At 47.5% G+C, this 25,394-nt stretch overlaps 1 protein-coding gene across 4 annotated transcripts in view; it reads left to right on the forward strand.

The window, feature by feature from the left end:
* Positions 1–25,394, forward strand: part of UROC1 (urocanate hydratase 1) — a 68,376-nt gene that overhangs the window by 21,891 nt on the left and 21,091 nt on the right. For all 4 annotated transcript variants that reach the window (XM_037803445.1, XM_037803465.1, XM_037803455.1 and 1 more), the window contains 10 exons: positions 910–976; positions 1,092–1,235; positions 3,599–3,687; positions 6,113–6,175; positions 6,544–6,723; positions 7,617–7,714; positions 9,205–9,277; positions 10,891–11,012; positions 20,191–20,261; positions 23,816–23,914. In XM_037803445.1, coding sequence (XP_037659373.1) covers positions 910–976; positions 1,092–1,235; positions 3,599–3,687; positions 6,113–6,175; positions 6,544–6,723; positions 7,617–7,714; positions 9,205–9,277; positions 10,891–11,012; positions 20,191–20,261; positions 23,816–23,914 — 1,006 coding nt within the window. The remainder of the gene's footprint in view (positions 1–909; positions 977–1,091; positions 1,236–3,598; positions 3,688–6,112; positions 6,176–6,543; positions 6,724–7,616; positions 7,715–9,204; positions 9,278–10,890; positions 11,013–20,190; positions 20,262–23,815; positions 23,915–25,394) is intronic.

Raw genomic sequence — 25,394 nt, forward strand, 5'->3', positions numbered from 1 at the left:
GGAATTCGATATACCAGAAATGGGTTGGTTTTTACAATGGGAATTTAGTGGGTTTACAAATTTACAGTTCTAAGGCCATGAGAATGTCCCAAATAAGGCATCAAAAGGACGATACCATCTCTGAAGAAAGGCTGCTGGCATCCGGGACACCTCTGTCACGTGGAAAGGCACATGGCCGGTGTCTGCTGGTCCTTTACTCCCAGGTTCCATTGCTTTCAGGTTCTGGCTCTTTCTCAGTTTCTGTGGATCCTTGCTTAGCATCTCTGGGGTGTTTTGCTCTTTGTAACCTCTCTTTGGGTGTTTCTCTCTTTTATCCTCTCACAAAGGACCCCAGTAAAGGATTAAGGCCCACCTTGAATGGGCTGGGTCACATCTCAATTGAATCAAAAGGCCTCACCCACAACAGGTCTGCACCCACAGGGATGGATTAAAAGAACATGGCCTTTTCTGGGGTACATAACAGCTTCAGACCAGCACAGCTCCTTCCTGTGGTTTTCTTTGACTGACTGCATCCAAACTTCCTCTCTTTATAAGGCCTCCAGTCACAGGAATAAAAACCCACCCTTGTTCATTCTGGCCTCACCTTAACTAAGAATAGAATCTCCAAAAGATCCTATTTACATTGGACATTATATTCAGAAAGTCTTTCTGGCGGGACAAGATTCAATCCCCAGCAATGGCCAAATATTTCCCACGTTTTGACCAACTGTGCTACAGTTTTTAAGGGAACAAAATCGATTTGTGAGAGGTCTGGAGGATGGGGTGGGGCTCATTATGTGCAATGTTCTATCCTTTTTTTTTTTTTTTTTTAAAGGACAGCATGGTGATGCTTTTGTGGGTCATTAAATGTTAATTTTGAGAGACAAGGAGCTCACCCCATGTCCCATTTGCCCTCTCTCCGGTGGTCAGGTATGGCCAGATGACGGCAGGCAGCTACTGTTACATCGGTCCCCAAGGCATCGTCCACGGCACGGTGGTGAGAGAGAAGGGCCCACGCCTGGCCACTGGGGATGGGCGCCGGTTCCGGGGATGGACACAAGGTGGGGCTGCCGGGGTCAGCAGCGTGGTCTCCTTGCCACCTCTACCCGCAGCTCACCGTGCTGAACGCAGGACGTCGGTACCTGGGTGTCGAGGACCTGGCTGGGAAGGTGTTTGTCACCTCTGGACTTGGCGGGATGAGCGGGGCTCAGGCCAAGGCCGCGGCCATCGTGGGGTGCATTGCGGTGATAGCAGAGGTGAGCCTGGCTGGAGCCGGACCACTGCCCTCTGCCCACCACCCTCTGTCCTTTGTTCCAGAGCCACTGATACCCACACTTGCCTCTCTCTTTACTCACCTCTCCTGACTCTAGCTTTCCTTGGCCTCACTGGCTGGGCTCTCAGGGCATCCTGTGCTTCCTGCCTTCAAAATGCCCGTCACTCTAGATCATCAACGCTCACTAACTGGTCTCCCACCAAACTGTAACTTTATTGGGGGTAGGGCCACTTCCCCATATCCCACACTGTCCCCAGAACCTAGCTCGGTGCCTGCAACGTGGATGGGAGGTAACAAATGTTTGTGGAGAAATGCACATACATTCCCCCAATTCCAGCAGCTCACAGTCAGGTAGGGGATGCAGACAAGTTGCTCACCTGGAAGAAAGACGTGGAAGTTGATTCCCCTCAATGCTTTCACATCTTTCTTTAGTAGATGCCAAGGAAAGGAAGGGAAGCAGGAGGTAGAGGAGGTGAGGAGCTGAGATGAGCAATGGTGATATACACTGGGTGATTTGCTCTTAGTTGATGCTAAACTGGGTCATACATACCTGTGTTAGGAGTGCACTTGACAGCAGGTGGGAGGAAACCTAATTATGGTGGCTTAGCAAATAGGATGTGTGTTTTTTTTTTTTAATTACTTTTTTCTTGTAGAGAAATTGAGTTTTATTTCTCATCACAAAATCAGCAGTGCTGGCATTGGTTCAGAAGCTCAATGATTTCAGGGCCAATATCTTTAGAGCCTCTTGGGCTTCCCTCATGGACACAAAATGGCTGCCCAAATCCCAGCCATCTCCTCCACATTCAAGGCAAGACAAAGGGAGAAGGGGAAGTGCCAGCTATAACGGACTATGTTTTTTTTTTTAAATAATTTCAAATTTACAAGACAGTTGCAGAAATAATACAAAACTCCTACAGAAGACTCGAACACCCAGATACCCAGATCCACCAACTGTTTTTTTTTTAGCCATTAAATTGTTTTTATTGTTAAATTGTTATTGATGCCTTAACCAAGTGAAGGGTATCTTCTTCAACTCACTGCCTTTCCTTTTACTTCTCCTCTCATCACTCCTTCCCTCTCAACAAACAATTTCCCCTTTACTAGGTATAACTTTGCCTCTTCATTAACTTTTGAAATTCAATTTTATTGAGATATATTCACACACCATACAATCACCCAAAGTGTATAATCAATTGTTCACAGTACCATTCATCACCACAATCAATTTTTGAACATTTTCATTATCCCCCCAAATAACTAAAAATAAGAATAAAAAGTAAAAAAGAACACCCAAAACATCCCATCCCCCCATCCCTCTTTATTAGTCATTTACTTTATGTTCCCATTTTCCCACTCATTTGTCCATACACTGGCTAAAGGGAGTGTGAGCCACAAGGTTTTCACAACCACATGGTCACACCTTGTAAGCTACATAGTTATATGCAGATCCATCAACTTTTAACATTTTGCCACATTGTTTTATCTATCTTTCTGCCTATCTATCTATCCATCCATCTAATTTATCTCTATCTCTGCTATCTAATCTATCTGTATATCTCTCTATCTCTCTTGATCTCTATATCTATCTAATCTATGCATCTACTTTATCCATATCTATGTCTCTATTTATCTATCTAATCTGTCTATATATCTATCTTCTACTTCTATCTAATTTATCTGTATCTATCCTATCTATATATCTCTCAATTTTATATCATATCTCGATCTAATCTCTCTCTGATCTGATTATCTATCTCTATCTAATCTATCAATATATCTCTAGATCATCTATCTATGTAACTCATTATCTAATTTATCTCTATCTCTAGCTATCTATGTCTATTTAATCTATCCATCTAATTTATCTGTATCTAGCTATCTAATCTATCTATGTCTCTCTATCATATCTCTATCTAGTCTATCTCTGTCTCTAATCTGATCATCTATCTGGCTATTTTAGCAAGAGGCAAAAAAGTCTCAGAAACCCTTTCACTCAACACTTTCTTTTATCTCATTGATCAGTACTGGATCAAATGAATGTTCCCACCTGCAGGGGAGACTGGAAACCATGGACAGAGTGTTGTGATTTCTTTAGACATGGTCCCTGTCCCAGGGCTGAGCCCAGGGTCACCCTGAGCAAAATCTGGGTTCTGCTGACGAGGCAGCAGGAGGGGAATAGACCCTGGGCAGGCATCTCACACTGTCAGCCCCGCACTGTGTTACAGAGGTGAGACGGTAGACGCTGGGGACGGCACCATCATTGCTGACACTCACCTGGGTGGTGGCAGCCTTGGTGATGCGCTCGGGTGATGCATAACTGGGTGGCCCCGTGTCTCGTGGTGGCAGGTGGATGAGGCAGCCCTCAAGAAACGCCACCAGCAAGGCTGGCTGATGGAGGTGACCAGTAGTCTGGACCACTGCATTGCGAGACTCAGGTACGGCCGGCACAAGGATGTCAGAAGCTGGGGGGGAGGACGAGAAGAGAACTGGGATGCTGGGTGCTTCAAAAGGGACCGTTCAGTGCCCAGCATCCGGCTGAGGTGGGTGCCCATGCCGAGTGACTCTGAGGTTGTACGGTGGAAACAGCGAGGGAGGCATCTTTTACAAATTCTATTTCATGTGGGAAGTTGATGGAATTTGCATATTTGGTGCTCAGACCCTTGGTTCAAATAGGTTTTCTGGTCACTCTCTTAGTGTTCCCAATACCCAGGCGCAGCTTTGGCAAAGAACATGTTTTATTTTTGGTGCCCCATTGGCCTTGGTGCTCAGCCCAGAGGCTGGAGCTTAGTAGGTGCTCAAGTAATTACTTGGGGAAGATGAACCATTGAGAGAGGGCACTTTCCCTTGATGACTCCATCAGGCTCAGCATGGTTATGGGGTTACATTGTCTGTGGTAGCATATTGCCCTCCTGTTTGATGTCTTCTGAGGTATTTAAGAGTTAACTCAGGGAGAATGGCACTGGGGACAGATGCCATTTTTGAAGCACTCTCTCAATCTATTTGGAAGAAAGAAATTCTGTTTAGGGAAGTTGTATCAGCACAGACATTCTTAACCCTGGCTACGATTTGAATCAAACAATTTGCGAGATACATAAAATATTTTTAAAAATCCACATAAAAACTGTTTTATATAAACATTTTTGAAAAGACACAGAAGTTGAGAGAACAATACAACAAATTCCCATATATCTCCATTACCCAGATCGGATAGTATTTTGACAGAGCTTTTTCTAAAATACCAATCTGACCACATTGCACCTCTGTTCAAAACTCTCAGGTAATTCCATCTGTTATAGGAGATATTCCAAACTCCTCTGGGAGCCTGATCTGACTTCCATCCTTGTTCCTGCTGTTGAGAATCCTGACCCCTTCCCCCAGCTTCCAGCCACCTTGACATTTTGTCACCTCAAAATATCCCTCTTCCCTCTGCCTGGGATGCCCTTTTCCCTCCTGTCACCCACATAAAGTTTGGGCCAGCTTAATTTCTGTGGTCACATGCACACAAGCACACATGAACACGTACATACACAAACACACATACATATACACACAATACACACACATAAACATGCACATAGAAAACACAGATGCACACATACAGACATATGCACATGCATGTGTACTCACACATGTACACACACATAACACACATACACACATATATACATATCTGCAAGTACACACTATACACACATATACATGTACATACAAAACACAGATGCACACAGACATATGCACGCACACACATACATGGCCACATATAATCACATGCACACATGATCACATATACACACATACATGCACACACCTGCATATGTGCGCACATGTACTCACACTGACACACAGGGATAATATATACACATACATGCATGCTCAAACATACATACAGATTCAAATGTACACATATACATGCATGCACATACATGTACACAGTAGACACATGCACATGTGTACACATATACACATACCTACTCACATGCACAAATACACATGTCACATATACACACATACATACACACAAGTACACATTACATACACACATGTACACACACACCAAAATCACTTCAAATCTTTTTAATAAACTGCCTTAAGTGAGCTCTCTCATCATGTTTCTGCTACTGGAGCTGGGGAAGGCTCAGATGAGCCTGTGATGAGCCTCCCAGGGTCTTGCCACTCCAGCCCTCATCCTTCAGGTAGAATTCAGTTCTCCCCCTCAAACACTTCAAGGTGTGAGCTAGTTTCCCTCTCTGCTCTGAGATTAGGTGGTTTTCCCTTCCTTATTGGCTTTGAACATGTGGGAAAGAGGGGCCTGCCTGGTTCCCTCTGGAATCTTCTCTGCCAAGCCCAGTGTTCTGGGATCACAGCAAGACAAACACTGTTTATTTGATGTGCATTTGAACTGGTGCCACCCTGTTCTACTTATTGTAACTTCATGATTCCTTCTAATATCTGTAAGGGGTATTATTTATTCAAATCTTCTTCCACCCAAAATATGCTTTGCTTTTCCTTGTCCTTTAGTTTTGTGAGTACTTTTCTGCATCTCCTTTAGTGAGTTCTCTGAGGACCCCTTTGAGAATTCCAACAGCATAGCCCTAATTCCATAAATCTTGGGAAGATCTGTCACCATTATCATTCCAGTTTTCTCACCTGTGGCATTCCAATTGGGTTTGCCCCTGACGGTTTTGTATTCTGTTTACTCAAGCCCCTAACCCTGCATGCAATACCTTTGGGGGCTCCCTGGGTCTCTTCTATATTTGTCAGCTCTGTGCTGTCCGTGCATTACTGGGGGTTGGAGGCTTGTCACCTGGCACCTGTGGACAGGTGCGGTGGGGCCATCTGTTCTGCTCCTCTGCCCTTTAGGGAAGCCCGGAAAAAGAAGGAAGTGCTCAGCCTCGGTTACCATGGCAACGTGGTGGACCTTTGGTGAGTGGGGTGGGGGGGTGGGAGACTCGGGGACCTCCCTCTAGCTGAGGCCCTGATGCTGGCCGGGTGCTCCCAGGACCCAAAGCTTCAAGCCTCCTCTGGAAGCTTCCTGCTCCCGCTTTTCCCAGCCCTGGGTTCTTGCCAGAGCTCAGGAGGTCTTCTCTTCTGGCCCCAGTAGCCTTCTCATCTATGCTCTTTGCACGGGAAAATCCAGGTTAGACTCAGTCCCTGGCTTTTGAATGCATGAGCTAAAAAAATGTGCTACAGTTTCCCTTTTAGCTGACCCTGGCAGTGGGACCCGACTGTCCCCTGGTTCTGCCCTGGGTGGGTGGCTGCTCCTTCACTAACGGCCCCTGGGCCTTTCCCAGGGAGCGCTTGGTCCACGAACTGGACACAACGGGGGAGCTTCTGGTAGACCTGGGCTCTGACCAGACATCCTGCCACAACCCCTTCAACGGCGGTTACTACCCTGTGCAGCTCAGCTTCACAGAGGCCCAGAGCCTCATGGCCTCCAACCCTGCTGCGTTCAAGGACCTGGTGCAGGAGAGGTAGAAGTGAGCCCCAGAGCTGCTCTGTGTGTGCATGCGTGTGCGTGGAGAGAAGGAGCTTCAGGGTTGGGGCAGCTCACTCTTGTCCTGCTCTGCCCCAAGTCGCCAGCTGTGTGTTCTTGGGGCAGACCCTTGCCCTCTCTGAGCTTCTCTGTCACAAACGTATATACCTCATGGGAATATCAGTGCAGTGATTATTTGTAAGACACCCATCATGACTTCTGACACATTCCTGTGCTCAGTAAATGGTGGCCTAGGAAGCCATCTGCTTGAGAAAGCTTCTGGGAAGAGAGGCCCTGTTTTATTCAGCAATCACGGCCCAGTGTCTGGCACTGACCAGGGCACACGTCTCTCATCGTCAATTCTCCCCTGGTGTCTGTCGGGGCCTGGGATCAGCAAATGCTTGTGTAGGGGGCCTCAGCTGGGCCTTGGGGGGTACAGAGGATGGAAAGGGATCTCAGGAGTGGAAAGGGCATTCCAGGCAGATGGCACTAGGGATGGAGGCAGCTGTGAGCAGGGAGGACAGGGCCAGGGAGGAAGAGAAAGCTCTTGATAATGGGGTGGCAAGCCAGCAGAGGACTTTGAGCTTGATTAGGTGGGAGGGGGAGGCTGGAGGTGGATGGTGGACTCCAGTGGAGGAGGGGCTCAGCAGGAGGGGGGGGTGACAGGTGGTGGTGGGGGAGGGGCACAGAGGAAGGGTGACAGGTCATAGGTGGGGGAGGGTCGTGGCAGGGGGGATGACAGGTGGTAAGTGGGGGAGGGTCATGGCAGGGGGGTGACAGGCGGGAGGTGGGGGAGGGGCACAGCAGGGGGGTGGCAGGTGGGAGGCTGGGGATGGACAGGCTGGCTTCTGCTCCTGCCTGGGCACAGCTGACCAGGCCTTTTGGTTGCAGCCTGAGGAGGCAAGTCTCAGCCATCAACAGGTTGGCAGAGAAGAACTTTTTCTTTTGGGACTATGGCAATGCCTTCCTCCTGGAGGCCCAGAGAGCAGGTGAGGAGAGAAGGGTGGTGGGCTTGGGCCCTCCTGTGTCTCCAGAGGCCCCTCAGTCCCCTCGAGCTGGGAGGGGCCGAGACACTGGCACTGGGCAGCCTCCCCTCTCCTCAACTTCACCCCAGAAAGTTCCAGCTGAAGGGTGGTACAGCCAGTGCCCAGGGGAGGCGGGGCAGGGGGCACCCCCAGCTCCACTGTGCCCCTGCCCAGGCCTTCTGGAAGCTGGTCCTGACAGAAGGCTTGGCCTCTCTGGGCCTCTGTTTCCCCATTTGCCTTTAAGAACATAAACTGCCATATCGAGGGCAGGTCCTAAGTTCAGGCCACATGCTCTAGGGTGCCAAAAAAAAAAAAAAAACAAAACCAAAAACAAACCCACAGCTTTATTTTCCTGTGATGGAACCTAATCAAGGTTGAATGACGGATACTTTCTGTCAAGCAGGTAATTCATTCATGGACTATAAAATCCAAAAGATACGAAAAGATTCATGGCAAAAAAGTCTTCCTTCCAACACCCACCTGCCTTTTTCAGGGAATTGGAAACTCGGGGTTCCTGTGTTCAGGAGAAGGATTCAGCCTAAACAGGCAAATGCGTATTTTCCTCAGTCCCCATCTTAGCATCCTATATAGGTTCTGCACCTTACTTTTTCATCATCTTCTTTTACTTAAAACAAGCAGAAACCCTTGCCCTATCTTTTGAAGTCAGAGGGTTCTCTGCCTGATGAGCATGGAAGAGACAATTATGTGACACAGAAGTTTAAAAGAAGGAAGAGTTTATTGCCAAGCATGAAGGAAGACGATCTATGGGCCATAAATCCATCTCCCCAAACTGGAGACACTTTCAGTGTTTTATGGCCTTTAAACCAAGGCAGGTTTAGGATTAGGATGAGGTTAGAGACAGTCTAATCACTGAGCATGTGCAATTGATTACATGCTTAGTTTACTTAGTTTAAGGTTTAGGTTACTGCACATGTCAGGTGGGCCAACTCTGATTAGAACTGCCTCGATCTAGCAAGATAACTTAGCAATTGGGGCAATTGCTTCTGGGTTGACATATTAATCAACAAGGGGTATACGTTCAAAGGCACCCAACTTCTGGGGGCTGCGTGCTAGGGAACCACACTTCAGGGGTACAAAACAAGATAAGGGGATACAAGCAGGGCCAGTCACAAGTTGTCTTGTTACTGTCCAGTTACCAGGTAAAGATTATGCAGTTTCAAAATATAGCATCAGCATTAGAGAAACAAGGCATCTGGGTTACAGTTCAATGAGTTGTAGCAGTTACAGATATCTGCTTCTGGCTACTTCAAAAGAACAACAGACATCAAAGCTGTAATTCAGTGAGCTGTCACACAGTTGTTGGTATTTTCCTTTGGGCTGAAATGCATTTGTTAATTTTTTGGTTACGTCATCTGCAGCTCCCAGGATGGGGTTGGTGGCGTCTGCAAACGTTCTCACCTCCAGGTGACTCTGCTTCTGTGCTTTGTCTGCAGGAGCTGATGTGGAGAAAAAAGGTGCCAACAAGACAGAATTCCGCTACCCCTCGTACGTCCAGCACATTATGGGGTGAGTGTGGGGCTGGCCGCCAGTTCTAGGGTGCCTGGTGCCACCCCGCCCGCATCCCAGGTCTGGGTCCTGGACCTTCAGCCTGGAAAAGCCTCATCCTTTGACTGTCACCAAGGTTGTGTCCCGAGACTTTCTCACGACCCCCAGAGCAGCCACGGCCCTGGGCGTGGGAATGTCTGCTGTAAAATGCAGGTGGGAAAGAACGGAAAATATCTCCATCAGAGAACAAGGAAGCTGCAGGGATAAGCAGCTACACTTGCTTCTTGGTGAACACCTGAATCTCTGCAAACCCCCGTCCTATGCATCTGGTGCTTCCGGGGACCACCCATCTCTTGGGCTGTGGGTTGTGGGCATTGGGTGGATGGGTGCTGGTTTGATCCACAAGCTCAAAGGGCAGGTGTGTGTGCAAGGGGTGGGGTGGGAGCTGGAAGGAGCAGCAGCCCAGGACAAGAAGGGGAGGAGTGGGAGTTACCTGGGGACGGCAGCGTGGGGACGAGGGTGGAGGCTTGGGACGTCAGGCCAAGGGGGTTGACTGCCTCCAGTGGCCTGGGGGACCCACTGGGGGTGGCGGCATTGGGGGTGGCAGGGTGCTTGCGGAATGCTCACCGGGCTTCAGCGTGCACGAGGATGGGAGCAGCAAGGGATGGAGGCGGGGAGAGCCGTGCACCATATTATCAGGTTTACTTACTGGGGGGTGGGGAAGGCATAGCTGGGTACGGGTGGGGTCACCAGGGCGGCAGCTGGGGACTCTCCAAAGAGCATGCAGAGGGCAGCCCAGGAGGAGCCCAGAAAGCCAAGGCTTCACATTTACTGGTTTCTCCTGGTGATTTGGTCTTGTTTGACTGATTTTCATGTTGCCTTTGTAACAGCAATTTAAGGGTATTTCTGTGTCCCGTCTCCTTGCTGCCACAGCTAGGGACTACAGCAAAGAGAAGGGGCACTGAGGAGCAGGGTGGGGGGACTGAGGGACATGCAGGGGGTGCTGAGGGGCAGGGAAGAGGCAGAGGGGCAGGGAGGAGGGCCAAGGGGCTGGAGTGGGGACTGAGATACATGAAGTGGTCTTTTGCATGAAAAGTGCATAAGTCTATGATGAAAGTGAGAAGACCACCTAAGCATTCGCCTGCTGGTGCCCTCCATCATTTTGGGCACTTCCTGTCTCCGCCTGGGGTGTGCTGGGTGGCTTCTGGACCTCTGGCATCCCCCCTTGGGGGTGGAAGGACCCACTGGCCATGAGAGGCCAGAGCCAGGCATGTCAGGGTCCACCTTGGTAGTTCAGGACTGAGGAGGAAGGAGGCAAGGCAGATGCAGGGCCCAGCCTGGGGTCCTGGGGGGAGAAGGAGAGAGGCAGATGCAACCTTTCTAGCCATGCCCCTGATTGGGGAGTCTTCCTCCAAGCCCAAGGCCTCTGAAGCTTCCAGTCCCATTTAAGGGCTTTGGGGCTTCTGGCTGGGTGCTGCCCCCCACCCCACATGCCCACACGCTGTGCCCCCCATGAGCACCCTGCTGAGTGGTGTACATGCCCTTCACACCCACTCAGTGCTGGGGCAGCTGCAGCCCCTCCTTGTGCACTGCCCTGTGAACCCCAGTGCGACAAGGCGTCTTGTCCTCTGCAGGGACATATTCTCCCAGGGATTCGGGCCTTTCCGCTGGGTGTGCACGTCGGGGGACCCCCGGGACCTGGCTGTCACGGACCAGCTGGCCGCGTCGGTGCTGGAGGAGGCCATTGCTGCTGGAGGTGATGCGGTGGGGGGTGGGGTGGGGGGGTGTGGGGGGTGGCCCCCTGCCTCAGTTTCCCCACCGCTGACAAATACCACCCAGTGGGGTGCCTCAGACCCCAGGGATTTTTTGGCTCACCATCTGGAAGTGGGAAGTCAGACATCATGGTCTTGGCAGGGGCTTTCTCCTAGGGTCGGCTGCCCTTCGTCACCTGACCATCTCCCTCTCCTTGAGTCCGCTCCTCTGGTCTGCTGATTCCGGCTTCTTCCAACTGGCTGGGTCTGAATTTCCCCTGCTTCCAAGGCCTCCAGTCATTTGGATTAAAGCTCACCCTGATCCAAATAGGGCCTCCAAGACCCAATTCACAAATGAGTCCTCACCTTCACTAAGGATACCGTCTTCAAAGGTCCCGTTTACAAGTGGGTTGACACGCACAGGAAAGCAGATTATGGCTTGCACTTGTCTTTGTGGGGTCCACGATTCAATCCATAACATCCCCCAAAGTTCCTGTCTCCATCGGGAAAGGCTCCTGGAGCACCCTCTCTGGGAGTCGGTGACATATTCTGCCTGTGACCCCAGACCCAGATGTATGTGTGCCTGGTAAACACCCAGCTGGCTCCACAAAGGGCTCTTAGCATCTTGAGGTGAGCGGGGAGATCTGAGCCCCAAATACCCGTCTGCACCCTATTGCCCAAAACCCCTGTGCTGGTTTGATAGAGCTGCCATTATGCAAAATACCAGAAATGGATGGGCTTTTTTTAAAATTTTATTTTGAAATAAATTCAAAGTTACATGAATAGTTGCAAAAACAATACTAGCCCCATACACAGAATTCCATCATACCCTGACCCCCCTCCCCCGATAGCTCAATCCACCAACTTTAACATGCTGTCACATCACTATTTCTTTCCCTCCCTCCCTCCCTATCATCCATCATATATTTCTCTGTCTTCTGAACATATGAGAGTTAGCTGCACACATCCTTGAACATACACTATAATTCACGTATGTACTTCCCATGAACAAGAACATTCTTTTATGTAATTCCATTAAGCACAGCTAAGAAGTATAAGAGATTCAACAATGATACAATGCTTACATTCTATATTTCCTTTTCCTTATGTCTCAACTGTGTCCCTTTGAGCCACCTGTCCTCCACCCTCCAATCCCATCCAAGTTCATCCTTAGCATTCAATTGTCGTCTAGCTAGACTGTCTTTTTTTTTTTTTTTTCCTTTTTTCAATTGTGGAAACATATATACAGCCTAAATCTTCCCATTCCACCCCCTCCCTAGCCTTCCATTAGTGGGATTAATCACATTTAGAATGATGTTATGCTCTTTCCCACCATCCATTGCTAGAAATTTCCCTTCACCTCAAACAGCAACCCTACACTCCTTTCTTAACTTCCCATTGCCCCTTCCCCCATTTCTCTTAACCCAAACTCTAATTTCATCTCTATGGTTATATTCTCTGATAATTTCTTTGTGTTTACTGTGTGGCTTAAAATTAACCTCTTAAATCCCTATCAATCTTGTTTTTCTTTGATACCACCTTCACTTCAATAGGGCACATAAACTATGTCCCTATACTCCTTCATTCCCCCACCTTTATATAGTTGTCTAAAATTATATATTTTACATTGAGTTCAAAACCACTGATTTGTCCTTAGAGTTTGTGTATTTTTTATCATGTAGGAAGTAAATAGTGGAGTTATAGTTCAAAAATTATTGACTTCTATTTGTATTCCATTGTGTTTGGAGAATGTTCTTTGAGTATATTCATTTTTTGTTTTTTGTTTTTTTTTTTATTTTTATTTTTATTTTTTTATTAAATTCAGTTTTATTGAAATACATTCACACACCATACAATCATCCGTGATATACAATCCACTGTCCACAGTATGATAACATAGTTATGCGTTCATCACCACAATCAATCTCTGAACATTTTCCTTACATCAGAAAGAACCAGAACAAGAATAAAAAATAAAAGTGAAAAAAAACACCCAAATCATCCCCCCATCCCACCCCATTTGTCCTTTAGTTTTTATCCCCATTCCTCCACTCATCCACACACTAGATAAAGGGGGTGTGATCCACAAGGTCTTCACAATCACACTGTCACCCCTTGTAATCTACATTATGATATATTTGTCTTCAGGAGTCCAGACTGCTGGGTTGGAGTTTGGTAGTTTCAGGTATTTACTTCTAGCTATTCCAATACATTAAAGCCTAAGAGGTGTTATCTATGTAGTGCATAAGAATGTCCACCAGAGTGACCTCTCGACTCCATTTGGAATCTCTCAGCCACTGAAACTATTTCGTCTCATTTTGCATCCCCCTTTTGGTCAAGAAGATACTCTCAGTCCCACGATGCCGGGTCCACATTCATCCCTGGGAGTCATACTCTGCGTTGCCAGGGAGATTTATACCCCTGGGAGTTGGGTCCCACGTAGGGGGGAGGGCAGCGAGTTCACCTGTCGAGATGGCTCAGTTAGAGAGAGAGAGAGGGCCAATCCGAGCAACAAAGAGGTACTCAGGGGGAGACTCTTAGGCACCATTACATACAACTTTAGACTCTCTTTTGTGGCAACGAGCTTCATAAGGGCAAGTCCCATGCTTGAGGGCTCAGCACATCAAACCGCCAGTCCCAATGTTTCTGACAACATACGCTAGGGGATCAGCATCTCAAAGTTTAGAGATAGGCCTTACAATTCAGGGATAGAGTTAACTGCTGTAAGAGCTTACAATCTAGGGACTATTACAATTATTGTGTCCACGTTAGGCTATGTTCTAAGATTCAATTCTGAGTTTACACATTGTAGTTAGTCCATATTGGTGAGGCATCATCCCTCTCACCATGTTTTCTCCAACACTTACTCCTATATATATATATTTTCCTACAATTTTATAGAGTTATATTCACATACCATACATTTATCCACAGTGTACAATCAGTTGTTCATGGTATCATCATAAAGTTGTACATTTATCACCACAATCAGCATTTGAACATACTGATTACTACAAGAAAAAAATTTTTTTTAGCAATAAGAAAAAATGATAAAAAGAAAAATAACATGTCATACAATACAGTATACTACTAAGGACAGCAAATAACACCACTACCAAGAATCCCATTTACTCCCCTATATCCCCTTCTCATATACATTTAGCATTGGCGTATTGCCTTTGTTACATTTAATGGAGGTATATTACAATGTTACTGTTGACCATAGACTCCAGTTTGCTTTGATTATGTTTTTTCCTGAATTCCATCCCTTTTTCAAATTTCTACATGGTTGACATTCATTTGCTTTCCCACATGCAAAAACATTTTTATATTTGTATATTTAGTAACAGTCATTGGCCACTCCAGTTTTTGCCACATTATACAGTCTCAGTCTTTATCATCTATCTTTACCTCTGGTGTCATACATTCTCCTATCCCACCTCTTTCAGCTTTACTCACAGACATCTTTGTTCAGTGTACTTACAATACCGTGCTACCATCACACAGTATTATGCTATCTATTTCTGGATCTATGCAATCAATCCTAAACATTCTGTAGTCCTTCAGCATCAAATGAGGCTTGTTTTATGTCCCAGCTTATGGTCCCTTCTGGAGAAAGATTTGTGATCACTAGAGAAAAATGAGTGTCCTGTTGATTTGGGATGTAAGGTACTATATATGTCTGTTAAAATTCTCTATATCTCTTTCTCCTTTCTTTGTTTCTCTGTTGGTAGGGCTTCCTTTATAATCTGAAGTAGGGCAGGTCTTTTACTGGCAAAGTCTCTCAGCATTTGTTTGTCTGTGAAAAATTTAAGCTCTCCCTCGAATTTGAAGGAGAGTTTTGCTGGATAAAGTATTCTTGGCTGGAAATTTTTCTCTCTCAGAATTTTAAATATGTCATGCCACTGCCTTCTTGCCTCCATAGTGGCCACTGAGTAGTCACTACTTAGTCTTATATTGTTTCCTTTGTATGTGGTGAATTGCTTTTCTCTTGCTGCTTTCAGAACTTGCTCCTTCTCTTCAGTATTTGAGAGTCTGATCAGAATATGTCTTGGGGTGGGTTTATTTGGATTTATTCTATTTGGAGTTCGCTGGGCATTTATGCTTTGTGTGTTTATATTGTGTAGAAGATTGGGGAAGTTTTCCCCAACAATTTTTTTGAATACTCTTTCTAGACCTTTACCCTTCTCTTCCCCTTCTGGGACACCAATGAGTCTTAAGTTTGGACATTTTATTTTATCTATCGTATCCCTGAGATCCATTGTGATTTTTTTCAATTTTTTTCTCCATTCTTTCTTTTGTTCTTTCATTTTCTGTTCTGTGGATTTTTAGGACACTGAGATGTTGTTCAGCTTCCTCTAGTCTTGTATTGTGAATATCCAGAGTCTTTTTAATTTGGCCAACAGTTTCTTTTATTTCCATAAGATCTTCTATTTTTTTATTTACTCTTGCAATGTCTTCTTTATGCTCTTCTAGGGTCTTTTTTATGGCGCTTATATCCTGGGCCATGGTCCTCTTGATGTCCTTTAAATCCTTTGCCATGTTTTTGTTCTTTGATTGTAGTTCTTTAATTAAATTTGCGAGGTATAACGTTTCTTCCAAGATCTTGATTTGTGTGTTTGGAGCTGGATTCTCCATATCATCTGGTTTTATCATATGCATTAAGATTTTCTGTTGTTTTTGGCCTCTTGGCATTTGTTTTGCTTGACAGGGTTCTTTCAAGTTGTATCAAAAAAAAAGGGATATCAATCTAATCTTTCAGAGACACAGTTTGGTGACGCACACTTTCTCTAAGTAACCAGCAGATGGCGTCTGTGAGCCACCTATATCCATCCAGTCAGTAGTGTGGGGAAATGATTCTTGTGTGTTCAGTTGGAGAGCTCAGCCTGGGCGCGCCGCTGGAGTCACCCGCCCTGAATGTGGGGTGCACGCACGGGTGGTCAGGGAGGAGGGGCAGCTCTCTCTCGGTGTCCCATAAACCACCGGACTTGGCGTAGTGCCCCTGGGTTCTCCGAGTGGATCCTCCCTCCCAGCCGCGATCCTCCCTCAGCCGAGGGGGATGCCGTGCTACGTCATCAGTGTGCGCCGTCCCTCTAGGGAAGCCCTGGGCCGCTTGGCTGTGCTGCGGGGCTCTCAGCTCGTTTCAGAATGCAGAATGTGTGAGGCTGTCTTTACTGCAACGCCTTGTGGGCTGAGAGCAGCTGAGATTTTCTCCACAGAGAGAGAGTGACAGACAGAATATTTCCCCCGATTCTCCCAAGGTCAGTTGTCACCAAAAGCCTCTATCTGCTTGTTGAGGATTCACTGTCTGTATTGAGCAGTTATTATTAAAACCTCACTTGGGGCTGGGCTGAGAAAGTGCACGGCACGGCTTCCGTGAGGGAGGGGCTCCCGGCTCTAGGTTCTCAGCTCTCAGCGCGGGTCCGCAGTTTTACTTACAGATTTTATGGTGTGATCTTGGGCATTCCTCCCAATTCATGTCGGTGGATGTTGAGTGTACTGTCACGTTTGTCTCCCTGCTACCATTCCAGGTTATTTACTGTTTTTTTGTTCATTTATGAATTGTTCTGGGGGAGACTAAGTCTTCCACTTCTTTCTATGCCGCCATCTTCCCAGAATCCCCTGGATTGGCTTTTATAAAGGGGATTTATTAAGTTAGAAATTTACAGTTCTAAGTCCATAAAAGTGTCCAAACTATGGCATCAACAAGAGGATATCTTCACTGAAGAAAGGCCGATGGCGTCTGGAACACCTCTGTCAGCTGAGAAGGCATGTGGCTACGTCTGCTGGTCCTTTGCTCCTGGGTTGTATTTCAAATTGGCTTTTGGTGAAATGTCTCTCTCGGCTGCTCTGAGCTCCTTCTGTCTGTGAGCTCTCTTATAGGACTCCAGTGATTTAATTAAGACCCACCCTGAATGGGTGTGGTCCATATCTCCATGGAAATAATTTAATCAAATGTTTCCAACCTAATCAACAGACTAATCAATCTGCCCCCACAGGATTGCATTACAGAATATGGCTTTTGGGGGGACATATTCTATCCAAACTGGCACATCCCTCCACCACTGGCAATCCTTCTCTCTAGGACCCTTTTATAATGGTAGCAGAGCACTGGGTGAGGGAGCACAGACCTCATACTTGGCAGCCACATCTTTGTCCTCCCAGCTCTGTCCTCTGCTTCTGCCAGTCAGGACCCTTTGGTTCCAAGTGACCAAAAGTCACTCAAAGTGGCTGGAGGAGAACGGGGCTTGTGGGCTTGAATAACTGAGTGCTTCCTGGGATTGGGCTTGCTGGGTTGACATCTCCAGGCAGCCCTGGATACAGCATGTCCTCTCCAGCCAGCCACTGTCCCTGGCTCCCCAGCTTCTCTCATGCAGATCCTCAGCCTGGCCCCGTAGCCATCTGAGCCTGAGACCTTGGGTTTATGCCTCGCAATACTGCTTCTGAACCATTTAAATGTTTTAACTGCTTTTCTAAGAGCCCCTACTGATCACAGTGGGTTTCCCTGTTCTGCCTTCCACATAGAGCTCATGCCCTCTCCCATGTTTTTGTGTCAGCGTTTCTTGAGTTTAGCTCTGATTTTGGTGATACAATGTGTTGGTTCTGCCTTTCTTAATCGCATCATCGTGGTCTCCCCATGTCTATAGGTCCCCATCCCTTGATTTCAGCCACAGTCTGTTCTTGTTAATGAATTTGATGTTGCTCTTTATTCCTTGGAGAGGACGGTTCTTTCCTGAAACGTCCTCATCCATTCAAGCTCTCTCCCCACTGTGTCTCTCAAGATTTTCTGCAGGTCTGGGGTGCCCTTCTCTTTCATGTCTGGGAATTTTGTTCAGGCCATTTAAACAGTGCCACTGGCCTCTGGTTTAGGTGAGCTGGGGCCAGCGATCCTGGGGTTGGGACCCAAGGGCTGGAGAACCAGGCCATGGGAAGGAGAGACACCCAGGCAGGGTGGGGGCAAGGCCAAATGGGGAGAGGGAAAAGGGAAAGCCTTCTCTTGGTAAACTTTGTCCCCTGGTGGGTAGGACAGCTTTACACCCTTCAGCAGGTGGGCAAACCCTGCACAACCTATCACCAGTGTCTGCTGGTGAGCTCAGTAAAAACAAAAAACAAAATTCCCAATATGTTGCCTTTATTGATTGTTGTAGGGTAAATCCTCCACCATGGCAGATTTCAAGCTATGGCTGTGATATCAGTGAACATGGAGCTGGAAAGAGACAGGCAGTAACACCAGTATGACTTATTTCTACCCTATTACAATAGACATAAAGAGTCTCACAAACATCTGTGACAGCAAAATGTAGTAAACTAATTAGAAACTGTTGAGTTTTGAGAATGCATTATCTTCCTTTTAAAATATACCTTATTTAACTGTAAGTTTATGTAATTAAATGTTTAACGATGAGTATGTTGAACAACCAGCTCTGAAAATTTCTGAAAATGTCACTGCCTGCTCTCAGAGCTAGAATGTGCTGGTTCTAAAGAAGCATGGCTTCCCTCCTCTTCTTCAGGCCCTTTATGCTTGAGCCCATCTGGCTTTCTGTCCGTCATGGGATAAGCCATACTTGTTCTCGCTTCTGGACATTTGTGCTTGCTGCTCCTTCTTCCCAAGACACTTGTGCCAGTTTGGATATATTATGTTCCCCAAGAAAAAGCCATGATCTTTTAATCCAATCTCATGGGATATTGAGATTAGGTTGTTTCCATGGAGATGTGACCCACCCAACTGTGAGTGACACCTTTGGTTAGGGTGTGACCTCTGATTGAATGTTTCCATGAGGTGTGGCCCCGCCCATTCAGCGTGGGCCTTGATTAGTTCACTGGAGTCTTATAAAGGGGTTCACAAACAGAAAGACTTCAGAGGAGCTGCAGCTAACAGAGGACATAAACGCCCCAAGAGCAACATTTTGAAACGCAACCTGGGAGCAAGTGGACACCAGCCACGTGCCTTCCCAGCTAACAGAGGTTTTCCAGACACCAATGGCCTTTCTCCAGTGAAGGTACCCTATTGCTGATGCCTTATCTTGGACACTTTATGGCCTTAAGACTGTAACTTTGTAACCAAATCACCCCCCTTTGTAAAAGCCAATCTATTTCTGGTGTTTTGCAAAAGGCAGCATTAGCAAACTGAAACAACGCTGTTTCCCCAGACCTTCATGTAGCTGGTTCTTTGTTAGCACTTAGAACCCAGCTCAGATGTCGCCTCCCTAGAGAGGACTTCTTGGGTCCTGACCCCACCGTCCTAGTACCATCTCTTCACACTTTACTTCCTCTGTAACACAGAGTGACATTTCTCCAGGGCCTAGGGTGGTGTCTGGCATATAGCTGGCACGTGGTAAATGTTTTTTGGAGGAATGGATATTCCTTCAGCTGTGCATTGATGCATCCAATCGCTGATGTCACATGAGAATCCCCAGGGATGTTAATAAATAGACAGATCCCAACAGCCAACCTCGGACCTGCTCCCCCAGAATTGCTGCTGGTGGGGCCTGGAAATCGGAATGTGTGGTTCCATTGAACGGGCTGATGCCCAAACCTCTGATTTGAGGGAAGCTACCCTGTTTCATCCAAGGGTTAGAATAGCCTTGACTTCTCCATCCTGGCATAGCCTGAAGCTTTGGCTTTTCCTCATGTATACTTGTGTTGCTCTGGGTGGTTTTATGGGTGGGGTGGAGTGGGGAGGCTTCTGGGGTCATCTTTCACTCCTGTCTCTTCCTTGGATTTCTCTCCTTTCCTTTCTGAATCTGCAACTTGCCCCATTGTAGAGTGGCTACACTCCCCTCCCTGCCCCCCAAATAATTGCACAGCCCCTTCTGGTTTTGCTGTCAATTCCTCAGGGCATAGCCCAGAAGCAGAGGCCCTAGGGTCTCATCTGTTCCGAGGGGGTCTCCTAGAAGCCCCCTGCCCGCTTGCTTTGAGGCCCCATGGGACAAAGCTCAACATCCCCCCACCCCAGCTGTGAGCCCCCCTCTCTAAGCTCCCTCCTCCTGAAGAGGTGACATTAGGGAGGGCCTGGTGTGGTGTAGGAGGTAGGGGTTCCCTGACCCCAAGTTGTGTCCTGGACTCGGGTGAGGGGTTTGGAACAGGTACAGATGCCGACCATCCTGTGTGAGGAAGGACCTGTGCCCCGGGGCAGGGTCTCCCAGCGCCTGTGACACCCTCTCTCCTGTTTTTTGCCTGTAGTGAACATCTCCGTGAAGCAGCAGTATAAGGACAATATCCGCTGGATCCGAGAGGCCGCCAAGCACCAGCTGGTGAGGGGTGCAAGGCCTGATGGGAGGCAGGGGTGGGTCCCAGGGGTCTGGGGGTGGGGGGTGGTGCAAGGCTGGACCTCTGTAGTGAGTGCGAATTTGAGAATTTGGAGATGACCAAGAAAAATATTTGACCACTAGATGGCAGTAATGCATAAGCTAATTATTGGTGGGGGCGGTTACTGCTCTGCCAAGTTTGCAAACTTCCACCAGGGCAAGGGAAAAAACCTAACAAACCCCTGGGGTGGAGGAAAAGTGGTGGAAGTCTAGGCAACTTTTGACAGTCAGCACGATGGGACATACTGGACCAGAGAGCTTCAAGTGGCCCGAAGTGGCTTGGTGCCTTCTAACTGCAGGCTTTTCTCCTTGTCAAAGGCAAGCAGATATTGCGTGCAGGTTCTCAGGGTCTGCCGAGCAAGTGAACTCTAAATAGTTAAAAGTTGCTTATTTGGGCTCTTCTTAAAATAACAGTATGCATGAGAATTTGAGTTTGGAGCCAATGGGTTTTGGAGATCTGGGCCGCTGTGAAGATGTGAGATGTAAACCCAGGTCCAATACATAGAGCCATCTTTGGCTTCATTTCTATAAGCATCTCCAGGAGGGGAGGTCACTGCCAAGCTTGGCCAGTGGCCCAGGGAGTTGGGGGAGGGATTCTGGGGCCAGGCTGCTTGGGTCCGTGATCTCCTCTGTGTGATCTTGGGCAGGTGGCTCAACGTCTCTGAGCATGTGTATTCTCCACTCCTCTGTAAACTGGAGATGATGATAACATCATGGGCTGATTTGAAGGTTTAAACAAGTGACATGCTTGGAACGTGTCCTTGGTGGCACTTATTATACACATTGGGCATGGTGCTGGGTTTACAACTTGAGCAGATGCATGAGCCCCTGCCCTCTTTCTTAAAGCAGTAAGTGTGATGAAGAAAACCAAGCAGAGTGATGTCAGGTGGGGACCACTTTATATAAAATGGTCAGTAAAAGTCTCTCAGAGTAGTGGACGTTTGAGTTAAGGTCTAAACACCTGTCCACACCTGCCTGTGAGAATCCCCTTGGCTCCTGGGCTTCTGCGGTTGAACAACCTCTGCCTCGCCATTGAATAGACGGGTGCACCTGTGTTTTTGCCATGGTACCCCTGGGCTAACAAATGTCTCCGTGACCCTGTGGGATTTGGGGTGCCTGAGCCCAATGGTTATAAGGCTTGAGGGCTGGAGGCTCAGGGGAGGAGGGGGCTGGAGATGGAAATGTGTGCAGGGTTGGTACAGACATGGAGGTGAATGAGAGGGCCCTGGGGCAAGTGTGGCATGAGGAGAGAGAAGGACCAACTTGAGGGAGGGGCCCCAAAATGACTGAGAAGGAGAAGCTGTGGGAAGGGTGAGGGATGAGGAGTAGTCAGCTGTGCTGCTACAGGGCAAAAATAATAACAATTTTTTTGAGATCAAATTATTCAGAGATCACGTCATTGATACTTAATATTGCTCTTTGTTCTGTGAAGTGATGGTGATTGCAGAATTAAAATTTTTAATTTGGTTTCTTTTTTTAAATTCAGTTTTATTGAGATATATTCACATACCATACAATCATCCACAGTGTGCAATCTGTCGTTCACAGTGCCTTCATATAATTGTGCATTCATCACCACAATTAATTTTTGAAAATTTTCCTTACTCCAAAAAAAATAAAAATAAGAATAAAAATAAAAGTAGAAAAGAACACCTAAAGCAGTCCATCCCCCCGCCCCATCCCACCCTATTTTTCATTTATTTTTTGTCCCTATTTTTCTACTCATCTGTCCATACCCTGGAAAAAGGGAGTGTGAGCCACAAGGTTTTCACAATCACATGATCACACCGTGTAAGCTATGTAGTTATACAATCATCTTCAAGAATCAAGGCTACTGGGTTGCAGTTCAACAGTTTCTTTTAAAGTACACTTTTTTCATTTTTCATTATGGTAAAATATACAGAACATACAATTTATGATTTTAACCATTTTTAAGGGTACATACAGTTCAGTGACATTACATACATTGTAATCATCACTGCTCTCTATTTCCAGAACATTTACATCTCCCCAAGCAGAAACTTTGTATCTTTCTGCAATGACTCTCCATTCCCCTCGTCCCAGCCCCTGGCAACCTACTTTCTGTCTCGATGGATTTACCCATTCTAGATCTTTCCTGTAAGTGGAATCATACACTGTTTGTCCTTTTGTGCCTGGATTCTTTCACTTAGCATGATGTCTTCAAGGTTCTTCCATGTTGTCGCATGCATCAGAATGTCATTCCTTTTTCCAGCTGTGTAATATTCCATTGTGTGCATAGACTACATTTTGTTTAACCATCATCTGTCGCTGGACACTTGGGTGGCTTCCACCTCTTGGCTATTGTGAGTAAGGCTGTTATGCACATCGGTGTTCAAGTATTTGTTCATGTCCCTGCTTTCAATTCCTAAGGGCATACACTTAAGAGCAGGCTTGCTGGGTTCTATGGTAATTCTGTACTCTTCGAGGACCCACCAGACTCTTCGTGTGCCTTTGTCAGTTCCTCCACCATTTTTTGCAAGAAATCTAAAAATTTCTGCCACACCGAATTACACTATAGTTTTTTTCTGAGAAGGATTTGAGGCATGAATGAAATAAGGCTGTTCAGTTGGAAGCCAGGAAGAAGGAGGAAGCAAGCAGACCAAGTGTCTTGGCCAACAGGCTCACGGTCTCTTTGGCAAAGCTAGGGTTTCTCACCTCGGCACTATGGACATTTGGGGCTGGGTAATTCTTTGCTGTCGGGTGGCCATTATGGGATGTTTACCAACATCACCAGCCTCGACCCACTAGCTGCCAGCAGCACACCCAGAATGTCTCCAGACTTGTCCCCCCTGGTTGAGAACCGCTGTGCTCAAGAATGATTTGTTTCCTGGGAAATATCCTGGGAAAACCAGCCATTCCCTTGGGGAGGTGCTCTGGTGTGATGCTTGAGGGCACAGGTGCTGACGTCAGACACAGGGTTCAACCCCGGCTGGGTGCCCATGGACCAGTTGCTCACCCTCTCTGGGCCCTGGTTTCCTCTCCTAGGAAATGGAATTTACATGATAATAATAGTTCTCTTCCTCCTAAAACTTATTACTGAGAGACTATGTACAAAGCACTTGGAGTTGGGCCAGGCTTGATCAAAACTAGTGTTAGGTACTGTAAATATTTTTATCGAAAGGATTCCACTGGGGAAAGTGCTTATAACACATAACATCCCTGTGGCATGGGTGGACTCAGGGACTCCAGAGCCTTCCAGGATTAACCCTTTAGGTGATGGATCATGGAAGGTGTCTTGGAGGGCAGGTGACCAGACTGCACAGGAACACTCAGGGCAACCAGACGTTAGGACCCATCTCTAGGCCACAGATTTTGGAGCTTTGAGGCACTTCAGAGGTCTTCTGGGGGTCTTCCTAGAGGGCCGTCTGGCTGCTGGTGGGATTCCCACTGCCTGGGTGCCATCCACAAGGCACCCCACCGGCCAAGTCCTGGCATGTCTGTCTCTTTCTGCTGAGCACCTCTTGCCCTTCTCTCGGCAGGTGGTGGGCTCCCAGGCAAGGATCCTGTACTCGGACCAGAAGGGCCGTGTGGCCATCGCCGTGGCCATTAACCGAGCCATTGCCAGCAGGAAGATCAAGGTGAGGGCTCCTGGGATGCTTCCCTTAGGCTTCTTCCCATCGGTGCAGGCACCGCCGGGCTCCTGCCAGACCCCACAAGGGCCTCAAGGATGTGGGGCTTCCTGCCTGCATCCCTCAGGTCCAGGCTATGGTAGTGGTGGGAGATCACGCCCACCTCCCCGTGCACCTCCCATCCCCTGGATGAGGCCCAAACTCTTGCCTGTGAAGTCTTTGGTCTCTGCAGACTGCACCTGCAGAGGTGTTGAGCTGTCCTGGGACCCAACCTGTGCTGTAAGGGAGGTGGGAAGGAGACGGTCAAGAGGCTAGTGCCCTACCCCAGCCTGTGTGGATGACCAGGGGCTGGCACTGAGCGCTGGTTTTCACTGGGTGACCAGGCCTGCCTTGCTGTGTGACCTCAGACAAGTCAGGTGCCCTCTCTGAGCACCTCCATTCCCCTCTTCTCTGAAAGAAGAAAGAATGTTAACCTCAAATCTTTTTTTAAAAGATTTTCTCTTTTTAAAATGACTGCAGACTTCCCCAGGGTTTCCCCATTTCCCTTTGAAAAGGTGTAGAACTCCAGGCACCTTCCCTGGGAGAGGCCTCCTCACTGCTCTTTTTTGTAACACTCATGCTGCAGAGTTTTTGTCAACATTTCTTTTGTTGGAAGTGCCTGGAATTTTCACAATTCGAACCAAAAAAGAAATCAAGATGGGTGCATGTGAAGGCTCCCTGTGGATGGTTCTGGGGGCTCCAGGTGACACAGACAGCAGCCCGTCTCCCCTCTGTGGGAGTGTAGGTGGAAACCACTGCTGCTTAGCGCTTCCTCAAAGCACACGGTGTTTGTAAAGGGCTGCCAGTGAAGGCTGGCCGGGCCATTCTCTTGGATGCTCCCATCCAGGCTGGATCCGCCCTCCTTCAAGTCATCCCTTCGTTTGACGATGCTGGATGGAGCACCTCTCTAAGCCAGGTTGTGCTAGGCACTGGGCACAGGCAAAGAACAAAATAGACCCAGCCCCTGCCCTCCCCCAATGTGCAGCTTATGAAGGGAAACTGGGAGTGCACAACCCAACAGGCAGGTGCAGAGATAATTCGAGACGGTGACAGGCACTGCAAAGAAAACAGATCAAGGCGACAAGGTGGAGTGCGATGGAGGACAGGGATGAGTGGTGACTTTAGATGGGGGACCAGGACAGGCCTGAGCTCAACTGCTGATGTCCTGGGACCGAATGACAAGAATGTGCCGGAACACCTGGGGGGAGCCCATCTGGGCAGAGGGGACCACCCTGGGCACAGCACTTGGTAACCTGCTTTTAAACCAGGTTGGCCAAATTAACCTGTCCTTGGAAAGGGTTCTGCTTTGCCTGCAGAATGGCTGAGAAAGTCCCATCATGTGGATATAAAGTAGCAGAGTGGTTGTGCTGTATTTGACAGATCCTCAAGCTGCCTGAGACTCTCCAGGGATCAGGAAGTGCTGTCCACACATGTATTAAAAAAATCAAAC

Source organism: Choloepus didactylus, chromosome 1 (assembly GCF_015220235.1).
Source record: "Choloepus didactylus isolate mChoDid1 chromosome 1, mChoDid1.pri, whole genome shotgun sequence".
In the NCBI taxonomy this organism is placed as follows: Eukaryota; Metazoa; Chordata; class Mammalia; order Pilosa; family Megalonychidae; genus Choloepus; species Choloepus didactylus.